The following is a 24,766-nucleotide window of genomic DNA, read 5'->3' on the forward strand; positions in this document are numbered from 1 at the left end:
GACACATTTTGAGTTTGACATCAGAGTAGTGGCATGAAGGTGTAGAAGAATATCATCTTAAAAGGCACATCATCGCAGAGAGAATTCGACGCCCCTAGCAGTCCAGCAGGATTGAGTTCCAGTTATTGGCTGACTCCAGTGCATTCAGGTTCCTCCAGGGCAAACTTTTCATCATTCAGATCACTAGGACGACACCAGTCATAACGGAATATCAGGCTAGTGCTCTTCCTTTATTTCTTAATTATATCCTTTCTCTGTCTCTCACCTATTTCCCACAACTAGTCATTTTCAAAATTAAAACATTTGAATTTCATTTAAATTCAATCATAATTTTACAATTAAGTACCGTGTTGTGCATCAGTTTCATCGCCATTTTGTTGCGTTCATTTAATAAGTATTCTGAGCTACATCTGATGGCACAGCACCGGCACACTTGGCATGCCCGAGATGAAATTTGTGCTGTTTATAGGCAAGATGCGTTATTAAAAGCAAGAGCCAAAAGATGGTTGAGTCGCTTTTGTCTTGGAAATTTTCGAATTGTAAGATGCTTCTCGCATTGGGTGATCTATCACAGCAAAAGAGCATGACATTCTGGCAGAAGTCGAGAAAGAACGGCAGGTAGTCATAATATCGCCAATGACCTAATTATTCAAAATCATAAAGTGTTAAATCATTTGGAGAAAAGCTGGCTTTAAGAAAAAGCTCAACGTTTGGGAGCCACATGATCTAACTCAAAACTATTTACTCAGTCGAATTTCTATCTACTAAAACGTAACGAATTCGAATCATTTCTGAAGCAGTTGACCACGAGTAATGAAAAATGGGTAAACTACGAGAACAATGTGTGAGAAAAAAAAATCATGGTCGAAACGAGGAGAAGTTCCACCTGTCTGTGTCAAAGACTACATTGATGCCCAGGAAGGTTATAATATACATTTGGCGGAATTGAAAGGCCATCGTGCATCAAGAGATCTTTACTGTCGACAATTGGTGCGAGCGCGCCTAACAATTCAAGAGAAACGGTTGGAAATGGACAAGAGAGTCATATATCATGCTGGCAACGCCAGAGCGCATATATCTTTAACATCCCATCAGAAATTGAGAAAATTTGACAGGGAGATTTTAAAGCATCCACCGTATAGTCTGGATCTCATGACATCCAACTGTTTTGTTTCGGTCTCTGCAGAGCTCTTTGATTGGAGCTTAGTTAGTTTCAAAATAGGCCCTGAATAGTCACTTTTCTTTTTCTTTTTTCTTTCCTTTACTTTCTTTCCTTTTCTCTTTCTTTTTCTTTTTCTTTCTTTTTCTTTCTTTCTTTTTTTAAACCAGAACCAAGAAGTTTTATAGCGACGAAGGTATGGTGTTGCTGGGAGGATGGCACTTCATCGAACATAATGGTGTGTATCGTCGCATGATAACCAGAGGAACTTAACTCCACAAATGCGGTTTTCATTTTTTTTCATGTTTGGACATAATTTTGAAAGCCTCACTTGGAGTAAATGGAACGTAACACCATCTGTTCTCTTTATCGATCATCTGTTGTAATGTAGCTCAATTACCATCTTATTTTAAAAACACATCTTCCTAAGAAAATAATATCTTTGTCCTCTCGCCTCTGGTTCTCATGTGACGATATGTGGTTTTATAATGTTATTTCCGAATCACACTAAATATTTTTCCTCCCTATTTCAATATAATAAAATTGGCATTTAAACAAGAGCATGCACTATAAGAGTTTCAGTGCGGTTACTGATTGTGAGAGACATGTACGAGGTGTGTTAGAAAAATCATGAGACTGAGTGTCTTGCAGTGGCGGCTAATGTTATTGTTACAACGTTGCGCAATGATCAAAGGTTTTTAAGTAAAATTATTATTAACAATACTAATAACGAAGTAAAGAACATTGCTTTCTATCACTCTCATGTATACCTTAATTAACATAATTTTGCCATCCTATAGTTGTAAAATCCGTTAGATTGCTCAAAAACGAGAAAGTAATTAATTATAGAGTCACTAATTTCTATTGCGTTGCAATCTGCTTTCTGCAGTACGGACTATTGGAGGGAAGGTTAAGTCTGCTTGCTCCTCTCGCAGAATTTAAAGACCTTGATCGTTGCAATGTTCGTGCAAGGCTAGCTTTGACACGGAAGTTTTTCATTGTGGTGAATTTCACGTGTGTGATCTTGGGATCTAATGCAAACTTTCCAGCTTGGCCGACCGCTAGTGTAGCGTGGGTGCAACTGTAAGCAGCGGCGTAGCGAGCATTACAAGATTGGGGGGGGGGGGGGGATGAAACTTGAATTGCCAAGTCTTGATTTTAAAAATGCCAAGTTTTGATATATATATATATATATATATATATATATATATATATATATATATATATATATATATAAAGTGTTTCGAAAATCTTAGTCTCACTTTTACCAACCCTGCGGAAAACTTCACAGCAACCTTATTTTCATATTCGCCCCATTCCGTGCCCTATCTGAGATACGAATACGAACAGCCCCCTATTCCGAGTAAAATTTCACACCTCAACTCAGAATCACTATCATCTCCCACGATGCACAACTGTTAATTTGACAACTTATGGATAGTTTTGATAGTCTGCACCAGTCAGTCCTCACCAGAAATGCGGAGAGTTTTTTTCTCTTCTGTCCTCCAGTCTCCTCCCACTTCGATTTCATAATTTCGCACTCTGATGAAAATTATTAAATACCGGCAAGAAAAATTCTAATATATAACCTCCCTTTTAGGCGCCCCTCCAACCACAAGCCCGGGGCACGTGCCTCGCTTGCTCCCCCATGAGCTACATAAGTAACATACAATGATTACGTAATGCTTTGACTTATAAATACTATAAAGAAAGGAAGAATTGCAATTTTTGTTTTACTTTCCGAAAGAACCAACTACGTGATTAAAAATAAAGTAGGAAAGGCAACACATTTATATGAAAATAAAGTGAAACACACACCGGTCTATGCTTTCACCCAGCAGACGTATTGTTTGGCCCCCCAAAATGTGACTTTTGGAATCATGCACTTAGGTTCATAGCGGAAGAGACAGAACGACTTGACTCATCCATTGTAGCTTTCGTCCATCGAACATTTCCAGAAACCTACTGTGCCCCCCTGTGCCGTGGGATGGAAAATCAGCAGCCGGGGCGAGAGTATACGACGGCGTCCTCGTACATATGAGTTAGGGCGACAGATCATTCGCGAAGCGCCACCATGGTTGGCGCGAAGCGTAAGAAAATTTTCAAAAATAAACCCTGCTTTTCCTTGATTTTGAACACCTTTTATTACTTTTTTCCTTCCATTTTATATATGTGCACATATATTTTCCTAACATGAGTAACATTATAGGACCATTTCCTAAAGCAGAAAGAGGATTTAAGTACATACTAGTTGTAATCCAAATATTTTTTCCTGTCTCTCTTTTTCTTTCATTCTCTTTTTTCATTTTCCTCCCCAATTTGCGCCCCCTTTCTTCGGAGCCCGGAGCTATCGCCCCCCGTTATACAAGGCACTGATGATAGCATTTCCAAAACACACTTTTGTTCAGTTCTCCCTACTCGAAAAGCCCTGTAAATAGAAAGTCTTACTGCAAAACAGAACTGAAATAAGCTATTCTTGTCCTCTATATTAATATGATCACCTTTTGTTTCAAAGCGAAAGGTTTATTCACACACAAAGCATACACGGTTACACAATACAAAATATTGACACTTTACAATTAGAAAGAAACTCTTAAATTTGTCAAATTCACATACTATACATAGTAAAAGGTTTATACTAATAAACCTGCCATGTTTTCTTCATGGGAATACGGGACATCTTAGATCCCCTTCCCCCCAAAAACTTTCCAACAAAATCCAATAAACTGTACCTCTGGTTATGAATAACAGTATAATAGGCCGCGGTGGCTCAGTGGTATAGCGTTCATTTCTGGTGCATGGGGTCCTTGGTTCGATCCCAGCTCACTTCCAGTGAGCTTTGTAGTGGAAAAACACCGTGTGCGTCTCGGGGTTCTCCCGTTTCCTCCCACTTTCTTCATTTCATTAATTTCTCATCATCACCATCTCCTTTAGCCTAGCCGACATTTATTTTTTTCAACAATATAATAGGCGGAAATTCCCTAAGCTGCAGCCACTTTTCTCTCGTCGTTCCCTGCAATTAACTTTACGGACTGAAGATGTTTACAATCCAACTACTATAAAAAAATGCCTTAAAAACTTAAGATAATGTCTTATAAAAATGCTTTACAGAAAAACAATATGCAAACGATTCAAATCAGTGATACAATCTACATTCAATATTCTTCGCGCGTTTAGCAATATTTATTTACATGGTAGTATTTGCCAAAATTACGTTTGTCAGTTTAATCTGATGAAAAGTTGATTTTTCTCCTTGTGGCGTGTATAATTGTCAGGACCAGATTTACATATTTCTAAGACCTGGACCAAGCACAATTCTGTGCCCATAGCATCTCAAAGATATTATAATTCTTGTTACTTTATTTAATGTTTCTCTGAAGAAAAAGTCACTCATCTTTCCTGTGCTTGTACATGTAGAAACACTCAAAGCCATCTTACCTTTTTTTTTATGTTGGAGAGTGTCCGAGTTTCCACCAGGTACAATGGAAAAAGCATTGTTGCGAATTTCTCTCGCTATCAAGTCGGACAGGGTATTGTGATAACTTGATCAAAACTGTTACATGCTACACTTTATCGTTCATTCACATTATCCCAGCCACTTCATTACTTTTCGAATAAGCTTATATTGATAGGAGAAATGGGATTGAATTAAAATATGGGACATTTGTCTGTCCCGAATAAATTTATTGGGAAGCGGTATTCTCGGGCCCAAATTCGGGACTGTCCCGTTTTATACGGGACGAATGGTAGGCTTAGTACTAACCACTCACTGCCTAGTTCTTGTTTTATTAATATCAATTCTTCCAGTCACTACCTGTTGCCTTGTATACGCTCTTGTATCAAATGCTTTTGCGTCAATTCTCTACTTGCCACCGAAACGCCTCTTTTGTCTGTCTTTGCATGCCAACTCTATTCTGCTTTTGTCAGTGGTACAATTTCCGATTTTCATTAAAGATTCTTCAAAATGTTCACGAATATCAAATGAAGAAAAGTGAAGTGTAATCATTTGCAACAAGTAAAGAAGCTATAAACGAATAAATCAATTTATTTCAAGATAGGTAACTACACAAAATTTATGCCAAGTCTATAAAAGAACTGATAATGTTTTACAGCAACTGGCTACCTAAGAAAATGTTAAACCGAATAAGTCAATTGAACAAAACGGCATTCTTCAAATTGCCAACTATGTATTTTAATTTGCCAACTTGTCAAGCGATTGGTAACTTTGGGGGGGGGAGGCTCCCCCCTTTACCCCCCCTTAACGACGCCTCTGACTGTAAGTATACATTGCTGTTTTGATACTTCATAACTATTTCAACAATGAAACGAACACTGAATATCAAGTTCTGTGCGCGCTTATGGAGAACTTCATTTGAGGTGTCTATTGAAAATGGTTTAGGAGGACAATTGCTTTACCCGTTGTCCCGTTTTTGAATAACTTAGGTGCACGTTGGTAGGAAGTCTGTGGAAAGTGAAGACCCACAGTCTTCCTTCTTTAAATCCTCTGTTATTATTTCGCGAGACTCTCCTTACCAATCATTTCAGTTAGATCTGGTTAGATCAGGCCACTCGCTATCAAAAATACGGCAAAGAGAAAAGCAATTGTCCTCGTAAATCGTTTTAAACATCTCAAGTGTTTCCGTTAGAATTCTTCCTAAGCGACCACAGAACTTGATATTAACTCAATGTTCTATTGTTGAAACGGTATCACAATACCAATCTATGCTTGGACACATCAGGTGACTTACTGGCAACTGGTCGAACTGGAAATTTTTGCGTGTGTACACAAGATCATATGTAAGATTCACTATCCTGAAAAACTTACATGGCAAAACCAACTTTACTGCAAAAATGTCTTCCTAAATGCCGTACTGTGTACTTTCAAGGAATGATTCTAAACTGTAAAACGGGTTTAGTAAATCTAAAAAATAAATTTTCTAAGCCTATTCGAGTTGTGACTTTTCGCAAAGTTAAACCTGTTAATGATCATGTATAACAAAGTTGTGACGCAACACAATATTCGTACAATGAATCCAGATAAAGAGTTTTATGTTTCTTCTTAGATAAACTTAATATTTTCAAACATATGAAAGCATTGGGTTTCCAATTCCCATGATTTCCATTTACTATTTATAAATGCTGTTGCTTCAAAGCTCTACTATTTATGATACTTAGTAACTGCAACTTTTTAAATCCATGTTTTAAAGAAAGATTTGCTAAGCTGATTTTACGCTTGAGAACCATTCATTTCTTATATTAATGATTTTGTGCGCTTTACATTTCAAACATTCTTAGAAGGTATATTTGGAAATCCTAACTTAAATGATTCCAAGATATTAAAACAATTTCGTTTATGATGTGACGAATATGTTTCTTCACTGTTTTTACGAAATAAATAAAAAAAAATCATGATAAAACACATAATTTCGAAATTTACACAATTTGAAAGAAACCAAACACTTCCTGCATCAATTCTTGATAGCTTTTTGAACAAATAAAAAATATGCATCTCCATATCTTCATTGTAGAGTAGGATATCTTACCTTATAAAAGGTAAATAAGGTGTTACGTGACCATTTAGCACAGCCATAATGAAGCTGAGAGTCATAGCGGTTGCCATAAGAATAACTAAACAGACAGGAACACATTCTGCACGACACGCCATCAAGCAAATGACACTGCAAAATAAATATGTTTGAATTAGTTTTCCAGGAAACAGTTTACAAAGTTAGCATCTATAATGTGCTCAGTCCATAATAAAAACAACTTTTTACCTTCCTATTTTTTATATTTTATACAATCCATATCATTTCAACCAAATATCATATTGCTTTTGTTTTTGTAACTTCTATTTTCATTCCACATTCTTCGTAACTTTTCCCCAACTTTTTCAGCTAAGTTTCTTTTGAGTTTTCGCAACAAGTTCTGTATCACATCTGTAAATCGTATGTATCTACCAAAATGCCGCCTTCCTCACGTAGGAATCGAATCAATGGGAAAGGCGAGAGGATTTCCCCCTCTCGTCAAATAATTTCCTCACCTCGTCAAAGAAGAATTTCTTCGTTGCCAGGGAAATAATTTCCTCATTTCATAAATAATTTTAGTACAGTAGTGTGTGTGTGTAAGAAAAGTTTTAAATATATTTTTAATAGAATTTCTCGAAACACAATAACGTGATTTATTTTATTATTTGTACAAAAGAAAAGTTGTTTGTAAAAATACAAAATATTTCACAGAGAGTGGTAGAGTTATAGTGCAATGAATAAGACCTTTACTAAACTTCAAAATCGAATTAAAAAAAAAAAAACAATCTAAATGCTTTCCTTTGAAAAAGTTATTATTTCATTTATACTCTTTGACACATACGTATTGCCACACATATAAATATAATCAATCAATATCATCCCTTAAAACGTATATGTTTGATTGAAAGTCCCTCGTGGCTAAGCGGTTAGCGTACGCGCCTTTGGCGTGGGAGACCCGGATTCAATTCCCGGCGGGAGCTCATGTGGTTCGGATTCCACGTTAATCAGTAGGTCCACGTCTCATATAGCCTCGCTGCTGAACGGGACGCTAAACTAAAACTCACCTCACCTTGATTGAAAATGATTCACTTTTATTTTGTCTCGTTTCTAGATGATACTACGTAATAACAAAACGCATTTTCCGCCCTTTGAGTACAAAGGCATATACGGAGTGTTTCAAAACAACAGCGACAACGTTTGGGAGGTTATTCCTGACACTTAGATAAGACAAAGGCTATATACCAACCTGGGTGCACAAATGCTTCCTTTTGGAGTTATGGGCTGCCGAAAACATGAAAAAATGAACTTTAAAGGCCCATAGCTTCAAAACTATGGGATCTACCATAGTCGGCTCAAGACTTCATTTAGGATCTAATATGTGCCCTGTCCAAAAATCCATGTTTCAGAATCCTAGAATTCTGACGCAACAATTTTTATAGAGAGTTTGGCTACGGGCATATAATCTGAAGTACTCTCCAACTACCTCTATAAAAATTGTTGCCGAAGTACCACAGGATTCTGAAACATGGATATTCCTATAGAGCACATACTAGTTTCTAAGTGAAGTCTTGACCCCATTACGGTAGGTTCCATAGTTTTGGAGCTATGGACCTTTAAAGTTCATTTTTTCATGTTTTCGGCAGCCTATAACTCCAAAAGGAAGCATTGTATACCCAAGTTGGTCTACACTTTTTGTCTTATCTTGATGTCAGGAATCACCTCTCAAACGTTGTCGGTGTTGTTTTGAAACACCCTGTATATATCGATTACGCCAGTTTAAAGTTGACCTTGAAACGAAGTCAGATAAGTAATTTGTTTTGGGAGAGTAGCATATTTCTGTCATTGCTTCGCAACAGTGGAAGGAGGAAAACGTTATTCGTACTGTTTATCGCTATTTTATATCCACAGTTCATACGCATATATTGAGAAGTGAACCGTACAAATCTTTTTCCGCCTCCTCTCACCCTTAGGCCTCTTTCACATTATCCGGCGATTTGCCGGATCCGGTTTCGGCCCCTTTCATATTATCCGGCGTTTTGCCATGGATGAAAAATATGCAAGCAGGGTTGCTGTGCAACTGAAGAAACAAAACTTGTAATTGGTAAATTTCCCTTTGGTGAAGTAGCCCATCGAGGTTTTGTGCTATTGTCTAGAAAAATGTAAACAACTCTCTTATTGTTAGTACAGTGCTGTTTAATTCCTACTGTTACTTACCTTTGAGTTGTGTTGGCGTTAAAGGTTTGAGAAATTTAAACGGAATACAAAGATTTTTTTTTCTCTTGTCTGAATCTAGCTGTCCATGATCATACTTGTTAATGGGAGTTTAGTATTATACGTTATTACAAGGAAAGTTAAATAAACAGAGTTGCAAGATATATATGGTGGTGTCCTAAATGATTTTTTTTTCATCTCTTTCTTCCTCAGCATCGACGATGCCATTAGTGTACAAGAATCTGGAGTAAGTAGCGTTGTGTTTACTGGCCTATGAACTACAGTGTAAGAAGGAATAACAGCGACCCAATTTTTTTTTCTTTTTTTTTTCTTTCTTTCCTTCATTCCCCAAATGTCAGCTACGGATACAATTCAGGTAACGTAAGTTGTTAGCACTTTTCAAGTTGGCTCTTACAGCCAGGATTTTAAAGGAAAAATAGCGCTTTACAAGTTGGCGTACGCAGCCAGAATTCTAATTATCGAAAGTGTTACTTTTCAACACCCGGTCTCTACTTATCAATATTTGGAAGAGTACTTTCTCGATTTATGTCTTTCGTGTTAAGTGACTTATTCTTTTACCTCCTCTCCTGCATACCATATTATTATGTTGTACACTGTAATATTACCATATTTGCATTGGAAATATAGTTATTTTTATTACTACCTCATTTCCTTTTTAGTCGGCTCAGTTTTCAATAGGGCATTTTATTTTCATTATATTGTGCAACTTTTGTTTTGATTGCTTTAAGGATTTTCAAGATATTTACTTTAAACGTTTATAATTCCATGATTTAATTTTTTGGATATTCAAATTTTGAAGCCCCGTAGCTCCTATCCTTCTGGTCCATAACACCTTAAATTTTACTCATTTTCATTTTACATGATGCCCTATCAGATATGCTATGTGGCAATCAGATTTGAGCGAGAATTTGTGGGATCTTCTCGTGTAAGTACCATCTTAGAGCTTGATTCGGAAGACCTGGGTTCGATTCTTAATGGGAGCATATTTGGTTCGGGATCCCACGTAGATTCATGACTCATATAGTCTCGGTACTGAAAGGGACGCCAAACTCTCAACAAAACAACCAATCAGTCTAAAAGTTCATAAGATAAAAGGAAAATGATTGTTTTGTGATCTCTGACGGGTTGCAATTAGTCTGAAAACAATGCATAGAGCAATTTCCGCGTAAACTCAAAAGTAGAACGAAGTCGCAAATAGGGATGCGCACGAGACAAGATTTGAGACTGTCTCGACTCGAAAATGTGCTGTAAAAGTGATGTCTCGACTCGAAAAACATATATTTTTCTATTGGAAGAGCTGTGTCTCGACTCGAATTTTGTCAGGAAAATTCTGTCTCGACTCGACTCGAACGCATCCCTAGTCGCAAATAAATGTATAAAAGCTAAACTCTCACTGAACCATCGTGACTCACAATTAAACTGGATTTTTAACTTGCAAAATTGTGCTCCTATTTTTCCTAACATAGGTTGAAAAATTCTTAAATTATATTCTAAAGATCATGAAATAGAATAAACAATTCCTCTAAAATATTGATTGGGTAAATCTCTGAAAGCCAGACAGCCCAATTTGAAACTTTGGTTCTTGGCATGAGAAGAAGTTTATGGAAATATCATTTGCGAAATATTTAGACCACTTCCCCCAATACATATTTCAACCAAAGTGAAATGATAAATCCCAAGTAAATCCAACTGCTAACTATATTGAAGATTTATTTTAAACAGTTATTTATAATGATTCCTCGCTTTGTTCCTTTTATCCATACAAAATAGCAAATTAAAATATTTTAGTAATTACTGCCCTTTCTTCTGCCCTGCCCTGGAGCTGTGTTCTTGAGATACTCTTTTTGTCATACCTTTTAAATCTCTCTTTCTCTTATGATACACATGAGAATTAATGTAACATTATAAAAATCCGAATTGAGCCAAATGCTAAATACACTGTGTTTGAAAAGTTCATTTCAAATGGTAAATCTGTTTTGTTGTGATGACGAGATTAGGGATGCGCACGAGACGAGTCGAGACAAAATTTTTCTGACAAAATTCGTGTCGAGACACAGCTCTTCCAACAGAAAAATATATATTTTTCGAGTTGGGACCAGTGTTGAATTCAGAGATTTTCACACGGGGGAGGGGGGGATGTCAACTCATCGGGGGGGAGGGTTGTTTTTTCTGTATTTTTGCAAGAAAGCAGCATATTTAACAATTCCATTCACATACACATCTTAGCTAATATTGAGACTAATTGCTGATAAATATTCAATGTGAGATTATAATTTAAAAAAAACAATCGTTTGATTTCATCTAAAACATTAAATAAAGAATGGCAAAAATATTTTAGACTAAACTTGAACTGCTATTTACAGTAGCTATTTTTGTTATTATTTCCTATGTTCAGTAGTTACTGTTTGTTACTAATGTAGAAGTTTTTAAAAAGATTTAAATTAACTCAAATATTTTTTTTTGTCCTAAAACAAACATACATAGAAATATCTTAACAAAAAGTTATCATTCTTTCTCACACTTCCGATTCCAAATCAAGCATATTAGCCTTCTTCACTGCATACACATCAATAGTTTAGTTTACGAAATCTTTAGTAGGATTAGTGCCGTGTCGTGGAAAATCAGCGCTTGGCGCGAGAGTATACGACGGCACCCCCGCATATATGAGTGAGGTCGACAGACCACCCGCGAAAGGTGAGAAAATTTTAAAAAGCAAACCCTGCTTTTCATAGATTTTGAGCACTTTTCATTACTTTTTTCCTTTCATTTTATATATGTGCAGATGTGTTTCATTCGTTTTTCTTTTCTTTTCTTTTTCCCTCCCGAACTTTGCACCCCTTACTTCGGTGCCCGGGGTCGTCGCCCCGCTTGCCCCTCCCCCATGGCACGGCACTGAGCAGGATCTTCATCACCTTCAATAGCAATCTTTCACTTATATATTACTATCATATTGATCAATTCTGTGTCTCTAATCCATGAGGGATAACTGTTCCTCCCTGATCCCTCTAAATGACGCCCTCTGAATCTCACCCTTTAACTCAATTATTTTTAATTAAAGAAAGGCGTGTTTACTTTAACAATCGTAAAACGCATTTACATCCGTTACTTCCGATGCGAGAAATGGGATTTAGGCGCCCTATTTCAAATAATGCAAGAACTGTACATTTTCAAGAACTGAAGTCTGTTGACATCAGAGATCAGGGCCGGCCTTAGAAGGTGCGGGGCCCGATTGGGAATAATTGCGGGGCCCTAGGTTTACAATTAACTTGCAAAAGATCTGTTGAACCAATATATATATATATATATATATATATATATATATATATATATATATATATATATATATATATATATATATATATATATATATATATATATATATATATATATATATATATGTGTGTGTGTGTGTGTGTGTGTGTGTAATTTTCCCTTTATATTGTTTTTCTATCTGCAAAATGTTCTGTTGAAAACGTTCACCCTGTTCATTGCTTATAGCAGCTAATTTTTCAGAGAAATGCAGACAGGAATGAATTTTAAAATACATATTTCACCCTTGTGCCTCGCAGGTTTTCTGCATCAGTATTTCATAGTTTATTTCTCTTACAAGTAAATCCATCGATGACGAAATCTAGTTTCTTCACCAAACTTGGCAGAGAAGTGTGGGATATCAAGAAACGAACATAAGCAAAATTTAAAGCGCTCCCATCCATAAAGACGGCCGCAGTGACAAAAGTCCTGATTGATCAGAATGAGCCATAACAATGTGTTTCAAGTTTGAAAATTTCATTTTATTTCCAAAACGGGTAAAGGTATGAAAAACAAAAACATATTAACCGACATCGGGAGGAAGTAGACATCTATTTGAGGGTATGCTTAACATGGCCGCCATCTTGAAGTCGGCCATCTTGCATCTCGCTCGACTTTTCTAAATAGGAAGAGGGCCATGTAATATATCAAGTTGGGTTAGAATTTTACGAGAAATACAAGTATATGTTTCCATAGGTTTATATTTGTAAGACATTATGAAATGCACAATGATATGAACTCGTTGGTGGAAAAATTTCTTAACAGCTGTATCTTTTTAAAAAGTAAACCTAAGGTACACTATGAGAACATCGTAGGTAGCTACTTATGAAAGGTATAATCACCTCGAAATCTTTATCGACTGCAGACAAAATGAAATGGTGATAAGACGATCACAAACCTTAAGGAACTGTTGGAAGATGGATGACATATTTCCCATTGGATTATTTGATTTAGAACACAAACCTTCATAAGCAGCTATCTATTCAGTACGCACTAGTATATATTCCGTTTTCCCACCTTGATTAAAAAAAAAAAAAAAAAAAACTTTTACGGAATTTTTCGCAGAAGAGGGCAAAGTTTGTCTTCAGGCCTTGTATTATTAATATAGCTATAATAAGAGAAAGGATTTGCAAAGAACTCGGACTGAAGCTGATTTATTTGATATCACCTCAGTATTCATGGTAGTATTACATGATATAATTCCAGGAACTTTTATTAGTGGAATGTTCAAAATAAAAGAGGTGTGCACTCAGAATAATGATATAGAATACATCTGTACACAAACTCAAACAAACAAACAAAAAAAAAACAAAAAAAAAAAAACAATATTTTTGCCCATGGGTGTGTGTATGGGATAGTATTAGGGATGTTAGGAGTGTGCAGAATACTCCCTGCAGATAATGTGTATTTTTACAACGGAAGTTGTAAACGTATGTAAATGAAGAAACTACTGCAGCATTAAATTTAAAAAAAAATATATATTTACTTATGTCCGGAAACTTAATACAAACTATTCATTCACTAGGTAGGAAGAGTCCATATCGTCCCTTGTGGAGTCCATGGATGTACTAGGGATGGCCGGATCCGGATCTGGCCGGATCCGAAGATCCGGATCTGATTGGGTCCGGATCCTTTGGATCCGGATCTCGGATCTGGATCCGAATCTCGGATTTCGGATCTGGGTCCGGATCTCGGATTTCGGATCTGGATCCGGATCTCGGATCTGGGTCCGGATCTCGGATCTGGGTCCGGATCTCGGATTCCGGATCTGGATTCGGATCTCGGATTTCGGATCTGGATCCGGATCTCGGATCTGGATCCGGACCTCGAATCTCGGATCTGGATTCGGATCTCGGATCTGGGTTCGAAATTCGGATCTGGATCCGAGATCCGGATCTCGGATCTTGATTCTTATCCAAACCCACATCCCATCCAAATTATGATAAACTTGAAAATCTAAAATTCGCCGAAAGTAATTTCACGAAGTCCTGACAGTGAAGAAGAGAACAGAAAATTAAGACGAATATTGACAAGTCTATTTGTTTCCTTCATTCTACTCTAAAGATCAAATGTTTGGCTTACTTAAGAAAAAAAAATATCCGGATGAGAGTTCGAATGTCGAATCTAGTTCCACTCGGTTGCAGGACCGAGATGAATATTTAAAATTCCTCAATGCACCTGTTTATTGACAGTTAAGAAAACATAAACAGTTAAGACAAGTATTGACTACTTTTTACGTATATTATCTTGCTCAGTCTGCTCAAAATATCTAATGTATACCCTACAATTAGATTTAATAATTATTTAGTAAATCACAATATGAGCACCGAGAATAAACTATGAATTTTGGTGCCTCTTATCTAGATTTGAAATTTCGGATTCATACATAGAATCAGGCTGAAATATAAATATTTGAGATCTGAAAACCGAAACATGTGCTAGTACCAAGATCGTAGCAGTTTGTACAGTGGCGTATTTACGATTTTGTTTCGGGGGGAGGCTTTGCTAACTTTCGGGGGGAGGCTTTGCCTGAAAATGTGAAAATTCTGCAAGATATTTCATATAGTTTACTATAGTAAGTAAGATTTCGGGGGGCTTAAGCCCGGAAGCCTCTCCCCTAAATACGCCATTGCGTTTGTACCTAGGTAATGCGAGCGGAAGGCACTTGCACTAATTTCGCATGTAGTTTGAGGAACACGAGAAATTAAAAACAGATAAATATTCTTTTTCAGGAGTAAGTCGCGCTTTAACATGACTTTTCATGAGTGTTGTGTTCAAATATGAAAACTGTAATGACAACTTGTTTGAAATAAAAACCTTTTCATTTTTAACAATAAAGTTAGGTACTTTCACATTGGAGAAAAATTAGCAAGGCACATACCACTGATTAGGGTGCTGATTCTTATGGAAGCTTTCACTTGAACCGGAAGATTTCCTCATGTTAGTATCGGATTGCCAGAATTCACCTTGCTGAAAGACGTGGTTTATCAGGAGGTCGGACAAGATTCTTTTGAACGTAGCCTGTAGACTGCTTCTAGTCTCAACTATTCCCATATAACAAGACTAGCCATATACATAGTTGGTTCGAAATAAGTTAAAATATCACTAATTGACCTTAAGGGGATAATCGTGATTTAAATATTCGTAAATCAGAAGAGATGTGAAAGTTAAGCGGTAAAATAAATCCGATAATTCCGGAATAAAGAGATTTATATGCAACCTAATGATAGCAATAAAACTTGACCTTAAGGGGATAATCGTGATTTAAATATTCGTAAATCAGAAGAGATGTGAAAGTTAAGCGGTAAAATAAATCCGATAATTCCGGAATAAAGAGATTTATATGCAACCTAATGATAGCAATAAAACTCTTTATGTAACATTTTCAAAGCTAAAATTAACAGTTATCTTCTTGAAGAGGGTTTACGGCAACATAGAATATTACAAATCCAATTATTGTAAGTAGTACCTCTGACAGCTCTGCATTTCACATCACCATCGCCCTTTATATTGACAAGTGGGCAATTCACTTACCCACAATGACTTTTCAGGCGTTCCAGTGACATCAATATCTCAGTTTGGGTTTGGGATCATGCTTCGGTGAACCTTGACTATCACCATCAGCAGCTATTAGAGAATCAGAACTTATTTCTGTATTAGATAATGTGGGTAACTATAGCTTCTCGTCTATAGAAGTCGGAGAGTGTATGGTATTATCGCAGGAAATATTTGATACATAAAACTTAGATTGTCAGTATTTAGGAGCAACTTTTAAAATAATCAGTTACTATAAATGTGCTACAGATTAGCCGAGAAAACCCGACAGCCATAGTCGAGTGGTCTGCGGCATTAGGCTGTGGATCCTTTTACTGTAAATGTCTTGGATTCAAATCCCGCTTCAAATGAACGTAAGCCCGATGGTAGGAACCAAAGGACTGTCGTGCCAAGAATTTAATTTGTTTTAATTATCATAAATGCATTCTTTATTATTAAATTTTATCCAATATTTTCTTTTCAACCAGTTTGCGAAACTCAGAGCTAGCTACTTGTTTTCTTTTTAATTCATGTTCATAGTTAGCACAACTAATCACTAAGGAAAAACAATCATTTCAATAAAATTCGCCTCGCGTCTTTCGTAGCTCTAAGTTATTTTCAACTTTTTTTTAAAAGCTGAATGGCGTTTTATCACTTTCCCCTCGCTTTCTCTATCTTTTTTCTAGTTTTACCTATGTTTCTTTGCACGGATATTGCGCCTATATGCACGTGCTTAATTTGTTCGTTTACAAAAGCGGGCCATTTTCCTGCCACTATAGAAAGTAGAGTGCCCTGTATCAGAGAAATATTAATTGACGTATGTAAGTGAATATATCTGTTATGAAGTCATAATTTCTCAGTTTTTGCATCGCACATAGTTTCCTCATCCTCATTAATCTCTTCACCCCCGCTTCCTGAATTCCAGTTCTGGTATTCTTTCTTGAGCAAGGCCTATTTAATGGGAGACTGATGTCTCATGTAGGCTTATTAACTATATCATCAGCAATAAAGAAAGTAGGGTTTAATTTGCACTAATTTTAGAACATTACGTTAATTAAATAATAATAATAATACGGAGTGAGCTCAGGCTACTTGTTAGGATTCTTGCTTCGCAATTGGATTATACCGGGTTCGAATTCGGAGACCAGTATCCTGACTGAGGATTTTCCAGGGTTGTTCCTCAGTTATACTGGGCAAATGCTAGGTTAGTACCTTGATCTAAGGCTCTGGAGACCTTCCTTCCATTCCTTTCCCAATGTTTTCATCTGTTGATTATTACAGTGTAAAGTGGCCTCTGAGGATGTATCTGGTAGCTTATAGTAAATAAACAATAACGACTTAATATATCTTCACGAAACGTGTGGGTTAATTTAACTATACCCTTACAGTCCCAATAGATAGCTAAAGTTTTAATATTCATTTCCTGACTTTTCAAAAAGTACTATTTTCATATTATTTCAGTTTTCAATTTTCTCATGTATGTTCCACCGGGAATTGAACCTGAGATCACATGAACAAATGCGAATATGATAAATATTTTTGAACACTTTAATATACAAAATACAAAACGCTTCAATGATACGATGCATGGATATGTTTTGGTTACGTCCTGCAATGTATGATTAAAGAAACCTGGAGGATGAGGAAGAAATAACAGAAATCTCTTTTATATTTACTCCTTCAACAAACTCCTGACCTCAGAAGGGCAAGCCATAAGTTAGGTAATTAAGTCGTACAACGAACACTTTTATTAATACTAATAATACTACACAACCATATCGCTCTCCTGAAATTCTCGTGTGTATTTTTAAAGATCTACTGTTGTTCCACGCCAACCAGTCTATATATTTTGTTGTACCTTCGAAGTGAAAGATTTGTTGATGGTTGGACTCTAGTGAGTCAGAAACTACTATTAATAAAGAGTTTGTTTTGTCCAGTATTCCTGCGATTAGAAGGGTCTTATCTAAAAGATATTTCATTTGTATATGAGAAAATAAGAAAGTTTATGTAAGAAAGTAAATATTGCAAGGTTAAAATAACATAAAGAACAAAGGTAGCACAAACGTGTTATGGAAACATTTAAAAGCACAGCATCCTACTATATTAGTGAATCCGAAAAAAGTTTTGACGAATTTTAGATATTCAATTTTATCATCACAATTTCAGATGTAGGTTTGGATACGAATCAATATCTGAGATTCGGATCCAGATCCGAGATCCGGACCCAGATCCGAGATCCGGACCCAGATCCGAGATCCGGACCCAGATCCGAGATCCGGACCCAGATCCGAGATCCGAGTTTCGGATCCAGATCCGAGATCCGGACCCAGATCCGAGATCCAAGTTTCGGATCCAGATCCGAGATCCGAATTTCGGATCCGGATCCGAGATCCGAATCTGAGGTTCGGATCCGAGATCCGGATCTGAGATTCGGATCCGAGATCCGGATCTAGGTCCGGATCCGGCAAGATCCGGATCCGGATCTCACTGGATCCGGGATATCCGGATCCGAAAATTTTTGGCCATCCCTAGGATGTACCTGTATTGCAATATGTTGTTGTGTGTACTTGACAACCGAGAGTAGCAGAGCCATCTTAACTGCCGAGAGTAGCCACTTGATCGGGGGCTCGCAAGCATTGGGGCACCCACAAGATTAATTACATGTTAGGAGCAAAATTTAGTCATAGGGACTACAACAGACTCGTTTGCTCTGGGGTCTAATATACTGTTAAAACGGCACTGGAGAGTAGATTAGACTGGACAGTAGAGAAAAGGGTACTAGCGCGGGGCCCCCTTAGGCGCGGGGCCCAATTGGAAGCAATCGGTCCAATCGGCTTAAGGCCGGCCCTGTCAGAGATCATATGGAATGATCAAAAGATCTTCCCTCTCTTACCTTTCCTATCTCAACCTGTGCTAGTGCTATCTACTAATATATAATATAGGGCGAGACTATAGTACCTACTAAAATACAAACCTTTCTTCAACAGTTAACAATTTCATGTTCTGCCAAACTCGGTCATAGCGTTAAGAAATACAAGTTTATTGACTATTTGGTATTGTATCTTAGATGTTACATGTTTAATATTTATATAGAATGGATCTGCGTCATTTATATGTATATTGAGAAATCGGATTTCGTGTGCACGTGCACGGAAAGAAAGCAAATAATTGGGTGAAGTAATTTCTACATTTTGTGACTGAAATTTTTTGAGTTTCTCCGGAAGGAATGAATTTCATTCGGGGGGAGATTCAACCCTGGTCGGGACATCACTTTTACAGCACATTTTCGAGATGAGACAGTCTGAAATCCAGCCTCGTGCGCATCCCTAGACGAGATCCACAACCATGATGTCATTCTTAAATATTGAGACAAAGTTATAGAATTCGTTCCTCTTCTCCCCTTAGAAACGGAGTTTCTAAAAACGCTTGGATACGTGCCCACTCATTTAATAAGCAATTTATACACCTAGTTTCATCCTCCTACAGTGAAATACTTCCTGTTTGGCATACATTTGAATCCTTTTCCTCTCTTAAGAAAGGGATTTTACGAAAACTGACATGACAACAATCCAGTTCGAGATACGTATTAACTATGTATGTTCAAAAATTAGTTTCATAGAGTTTAGCAATTTTTCGATATGATAAACAACGTCTTTATATTTGTATAACATAGATATAAATTAATATTATTGGTACTGTTTGGTAGGCTTCTTGATATAAAAGTGAATTAAGTTTAATGTGGTGAACAATCCATAACAACATTTTCCATGTTATCAACAATCAAGCTGTGAATTTTGTCTGTAAGCTTTATCTCACGTTGAATATAATCTATCACACTAATAGCAATTTAAGTTTTAATGCCGAAACATTGTACAATTTCATTTCTCAAGATATTTCCCTTCCAGTCATTATTTTGTCAATAGCTTACAAAACATTAGTATCGGATTTTTTGTATTAATTCTCTTTAAAACTTTTTCTCATGCCCTTTTTTCAACTTTCTCAGATTTAGTTAAATATTTTTCTCAACGCCTTTTAATTGCTGAAAATTGTTCATGTAATAATTTACCATTAGTATCTAACTTCAAAACTACTTCTAACAGAGGAAAAAAAAAAAAAAAACACTGAATTCTCACTATATGACGTTTAGATTTTTCATCGTGCAAAAATTTCGTTGTTACTGATATCGTACACTCTTATGTATTGGGAAATTATTTGTTACTGCTGTAACTTGGGTCCTTTGGTCACGACTTTTATCCACGTCACCTGAGTCTGGGTCACCCAGACAAACCTTGAGACTTGGACAGACCCGATGGCCCGTAAGTAACAGAAATATTAACTCTACAGCATTTTATAGCATTAATGATGTCCACACGGGCGTACGCAGAGGGTGGGTCCTGGATTTTCGAACTCCCAAAAATTCTGGGTTTTCTGAACATTAAGTGTAATTGTAGAGGTGACTTTACAAATTTTAATGTAATCTATTCTCATAATGAATTTGGGTTGCCCAGAAAGCTTGGTACCCCCCGAAACAAATTCGAAACAAGGAACGTTCACGTTACTTGTTCTTTCTGAAATGTATGCAAAGTAAAAATAAGCTTAGACTTAAAAGCCGACATGTAGTAATAAATAATGTGGTTGGTTATATTTCCCAATATAAACAAATTAGGAAAGAGGCGGTGATTCAGTAAGCCACTTTTTGGATGTATCGCTGCTTCAATCAGTTTGTAACAATTAGGGATGCGCACGAGACAAGATTTGTGGCTGTCTCGACTCGAAAAATATATATTTCTCTATTGGAAAATCCGTGTCTCGACTCGTCTCGTGCGCATCTCTAGTAACAATATTATAGCATGAAACTTCAAACTTGTGTTGAGTTCCTTAAGGTTTAAAGTTCTTAATTTCAAACTCTTTCGAAAATTGAATTAAAAATAGATCTATTTAAGAAACTTGTTTCAGCATACAAGGAAGAATATTTTTGATAACTTCCAACACCTATTACGTCATTGAAATTTATTTTATTACAAACCATTTATTTGTCACAGATTGTTCATAATGTATGTCACATTATGTTCGACATTTTCAAGTATAAATGCTTTCATTTTTTTTTCATCTATTTATGTAATGAAACGTAGTGCAGTAGTGACATATTAAACTATATCCTTACTGTTTTTTTTAAATAAACATAAGTATTTTATTTCTAAAGAGAAAATAATCTTAATTATATTTAGTTACAGAAATACAGATGATGAAAGCCAATGTGCTGACCGCGTTCAAAATCTCGTTAATGAACTATAGACTACAATGGAAGAGAACTTAATTTAGTGTTCACCTGTAAACCTATTCCTAGTAATTATTAATAGTAAAATCTAGGACGGTCTTTATATTCTTATAAAATAGCCTACTACTTCATATTCTTCACTTGACAAACAAAAAAAAAGTAGAATCACACCAAAGTTGTAATCTTATTTTTCTTTTTTTGTTGTTGTCTTACGTGATGAATGAAAAAAAAAGCAAGGCGGAATAAAGACTCGAATACTGGTTGTGTTGGTGTGAGCCCTGAACAGATCCAATAAGGCATGGAACAACAGATAGCAGGGCTCACGTACTCTATAAATATGCAGCTAATAGCCGTAGGTTTTAAGTTTGGAAGAACAAAGTTTTATTTTCCTTTTTTAAAAAAAAAGTTTTGTGATATTTCTATAGTGTCTTGTGTGAACTGCAAAGAGAAAGATAGTTCATGTATCGATTTTGTTAGGGATTTGCCTTTGAAACCTTTAAAGCATTTAATTAAATCGTGAGGTGGTAGAAAGATATGGGTGTTGATTTCATGCTCATAGTAATGCGTAAAAGACTATCATGCTAAAGACATGATTTTTTTATTGTGAAACATAATACTTTAGAAGAATACACACTCTTCTACTAAGTTGTTGCGTTTTTTATCTGGCATAGTCACTGAAAATGTAAGATCATCCAACGACAGTATGTATTTATGCAACAATAATATGTACACTGTATATGTTGATGAGGATAATAATCTGGTACTTAAGATACATTATTTTGGTGGCCACACCTGCACATTTATGCTATTTGTACATTTATGCTGTTAAGATATAAAAAGTGAGGATACCATCATGGTTGGATGTGGTTTTGTCATATACCACGAAAAAATGATAAGTATTAAGGGAATACAAAGTTTTAAAAGAACAAACATAGTTTAATTTCTTGTACTAATCATCGAAAAAAGTTTTGGTGGTAACTAAAGCTAATTTTATCGAACTGTGGACGTTAATAATTAACTGTGTACATATAGGGTAGCCACAAAGTACCGTTACCATTGATAAATGCTAATATAAGTTTTCTCGTTACCACTTGATAATTGCTAATGTAAGTTTTCCCGTTACCCATTGATAATTGCTAATGTAAGTTTGCTCGTTATTACTTGATAATTGCTAATGTAAGTTTTCCCGTTACCCGTAGATAAATGCTAATATAAGTTTTCTTGTTACCACTCTATAATTTCTAATATAAGTTTTCCCGTTACCCGTTGATAAATAATAATGTAAGTTTTCCCGTTACCCCTTTATAAATGCTAATGTAAGGTTTTCCATTGTTTCAGATTGTGTGAATGATGGCCACTTTTCTTTTCTATTACCACTTGTTTGGCCACCACGAAGCCCAGACCTCATCATGTGTGATAATGTGCTATGGAGTTCACAAAGGGCATCGTTGCACAAAACCGTTAGGATACCACTGCCGAACTGACAGAAGCTGTGAAACAAGCTTTCACTCAAGTTACACCTGCAAATGCTCCTCAAAATATCGCATAGAACCTGGCGGTGTATTATCCTTTGTCATGAGAATGACGGTAGACAGACTGATCCACTGGACACTTGATGTTTTCTATCTCAATAAAACTCTCGAAAGCATTGTTGTTCATGTCATTCAGCTCTTTTCGTGTAGTTATTTACGTACGTTTAGTGGTTTATGTTACTTATTTTCAGAGATAACGGGACTTTGTGTCCACCCTATAGGTTATAATTAAGTTCCGGATTTATATGTAAAAACATATTCTTTTCCAAACACGTACAAGCCCAAAACAAAGTTTATTATTAGGGATGGGCACGAGTCGACTCAAGGGCAATTTTCTCTAGTCGAGTTCCGAGCCGAGTCACTGTTTTTGAGGTCGAGTTTCGAGTCGAGTCGAGTTTGATAAATAGCTCGCTTGTTTTAGCTCGTTTTAGCTCGTTTTGAAATTATGTCCTGATTAGACTGGAAACCGAAAGCCATGAGAAATGTAAGCAGTAATGTGGAATGTTTTTAGTGTTGCTCACGAGAGGGGACACTGCTCGAGTGCTCGCATCTCGTTTTGTCTCGATAATGAGATGATAATAGGTTTGTAACGAGACAGCCTTAAATGTCGTGAGAACTAATATAAGTACATACTGTAGTTCATACCATGAAAGCTGAGACCTGGACGGTCGAATTTTTGAGCCCAATAAGAAGCCCAATCTGGGTAGTGATGTTAACCGGCTTGGGTCGATTCAACTGAGGGATCAGCTCGAGTCAGCTCGGTTGGAATGGAGCATCGATTCAGCTCAATCGAGCCGATGACTTGAGCCGGATTGGTTAGGATGAGCCACCGACTCGGCTCAGGTAAGCCATCAGCTCGAGCCGGTCGGTTGAAACAAGTCAATCGGCTCGGCTCGACCCGGCTCAACTGAGCCGATGGCTCGAGCCCGAATAGTAGCTCCTCCGGAACTCAAACACGGAAAACCTCGTGAACGTGTCCTTGCTTGCCGTGTATGAAGGATACTTGAAGGTAGTACTTGGAACTATACACAGGATTTGGCTCGATTTAGCTCGTTTTGGCTCGACTCGACTCGAAACTCGATCAGAATTCGAGTCGAGTTGAAGTAAATTTTTCGAGCCTAGTTCTCGAGTCAAGCTGTAAGATATCTGCTTCGAGTCGAGTCGAGTTTCAAAGAAAACTCGCTCGAATTCGCTCTTGCCTATCCCTATTTATAATCCCAATTAAGAGTCTGCAAGTATAAATTGCAAATTTTATTTCACATAAAAATACATATTTTCTGAAAAACGTTATATAAAAAAATATTTTCGACATTTTGTAATAAATACGTACTTTTAATAATTTTACGTTATTTTATTCTAAATTTCACAAGGAATTGTTTTTTTCCCTCTCATTTTCTTTGTTTTGAAATTAACATCGGGGAAATGAATAGGCTACATAATGACATGCTGACATACCCCTATAAATGATAAACAATCCCGAACTCGAAAATTTTCTTACTAAATATACGAAATTAAGTCCTCCAGATGAGTCAATGCTCCCTTAAGTGCTATGAAGAAACATTAACATACATTAGGTTCCTATGTGAAAATGGAAAAATTTGGGTGTGCACTGATGCAACTATTGTGCTGCCAAAATGTCTTGAGCCGTTGCAAAAATGCGAACTAAAGCTCACACACCCAAGTGTTGGGCCAATAAGGGTTCAGCTGTTGCTAAGCGAGAGAAAGCGAGTGGAATTCCTTCCGCCAATAGCAGCGCTTGCAACGGAAGACTAGGGATCAAGTCAATCTGGTATATCTTTAGTAATTCTGTTAGTGTTAGAAAAGTTTGAAATGTTATAGTAGGTGTACTGAAAAATGATGAAATAACAACACCAAACAACATTTCTCGCTAGACTGTAAAGAACTTTGAGTTACGAATCACGTGACAATTGTCAGGCTGTTCAATGAATCTTTTTTATATTTTGTGGCCGGATTATGTGAAATATGACAATATTTTGCTTTTTCTGACTGATGATGCTCCTTATATGAGGAAAGCTGGTGAAGATCTTTCTGTATGCTATCCTAATATGAGGGTTGTACCAAAAGTAAGGTTCCCATATTTTTTACCAATAGAAAACGTTGTTTATTGTTATTAATCTATACATCGTTCGAAAGCTTACACTGTTGTCTATCTTTGAACATAGTCTCCAATTTTTCA

At 36.5% G+C, this 24,766-nt stretch overlaps 1 protein-coding gene across 3 annotated transcripts in view; it reads right to left on the minus strand.

The window, feature by feature from the left end:
* LOC145660696 (DNA damage-regulated autophagy modulator protein 1-like) overlaps positions 1-24,766 on the minus strand; it is a 208,221-nt gene that overhangs the window by 122,965 nt on the left and 60,490 nt on the right. For all 3 annotated transcript variants that reach the window (XM_081726046.1, XM_081726045.1, XM_081726047.1), the window contains exon 2: positions 6,703-6,837. In XM_081726046.1, coding sequence (XP_081582172.1) covers positions 6,703-6,824 — 122 coding nt within the window. In that variant the 5' untranslated portion in view covers positions 6,825-6,837. The remainder of the gene's footprint in view (positions 1-6,702; positions 6,838-24,766) is intronic.

Source organism: Thermobia domestica, chromosome 9, assembly GCF_964235325.1.
Source record: "Thermobia domestica chromosome 9, izTheDome1.hap1.1, whole genome shotgun sequence".
In the NCBI taxonomy this organism is placed as follows: domain Eukaryota; kingdom Metazoa; phylum Arthropoda; class Insecta; order Zygentoma; family Lepismatidae; genus Thermobia; species Thermobia domestica.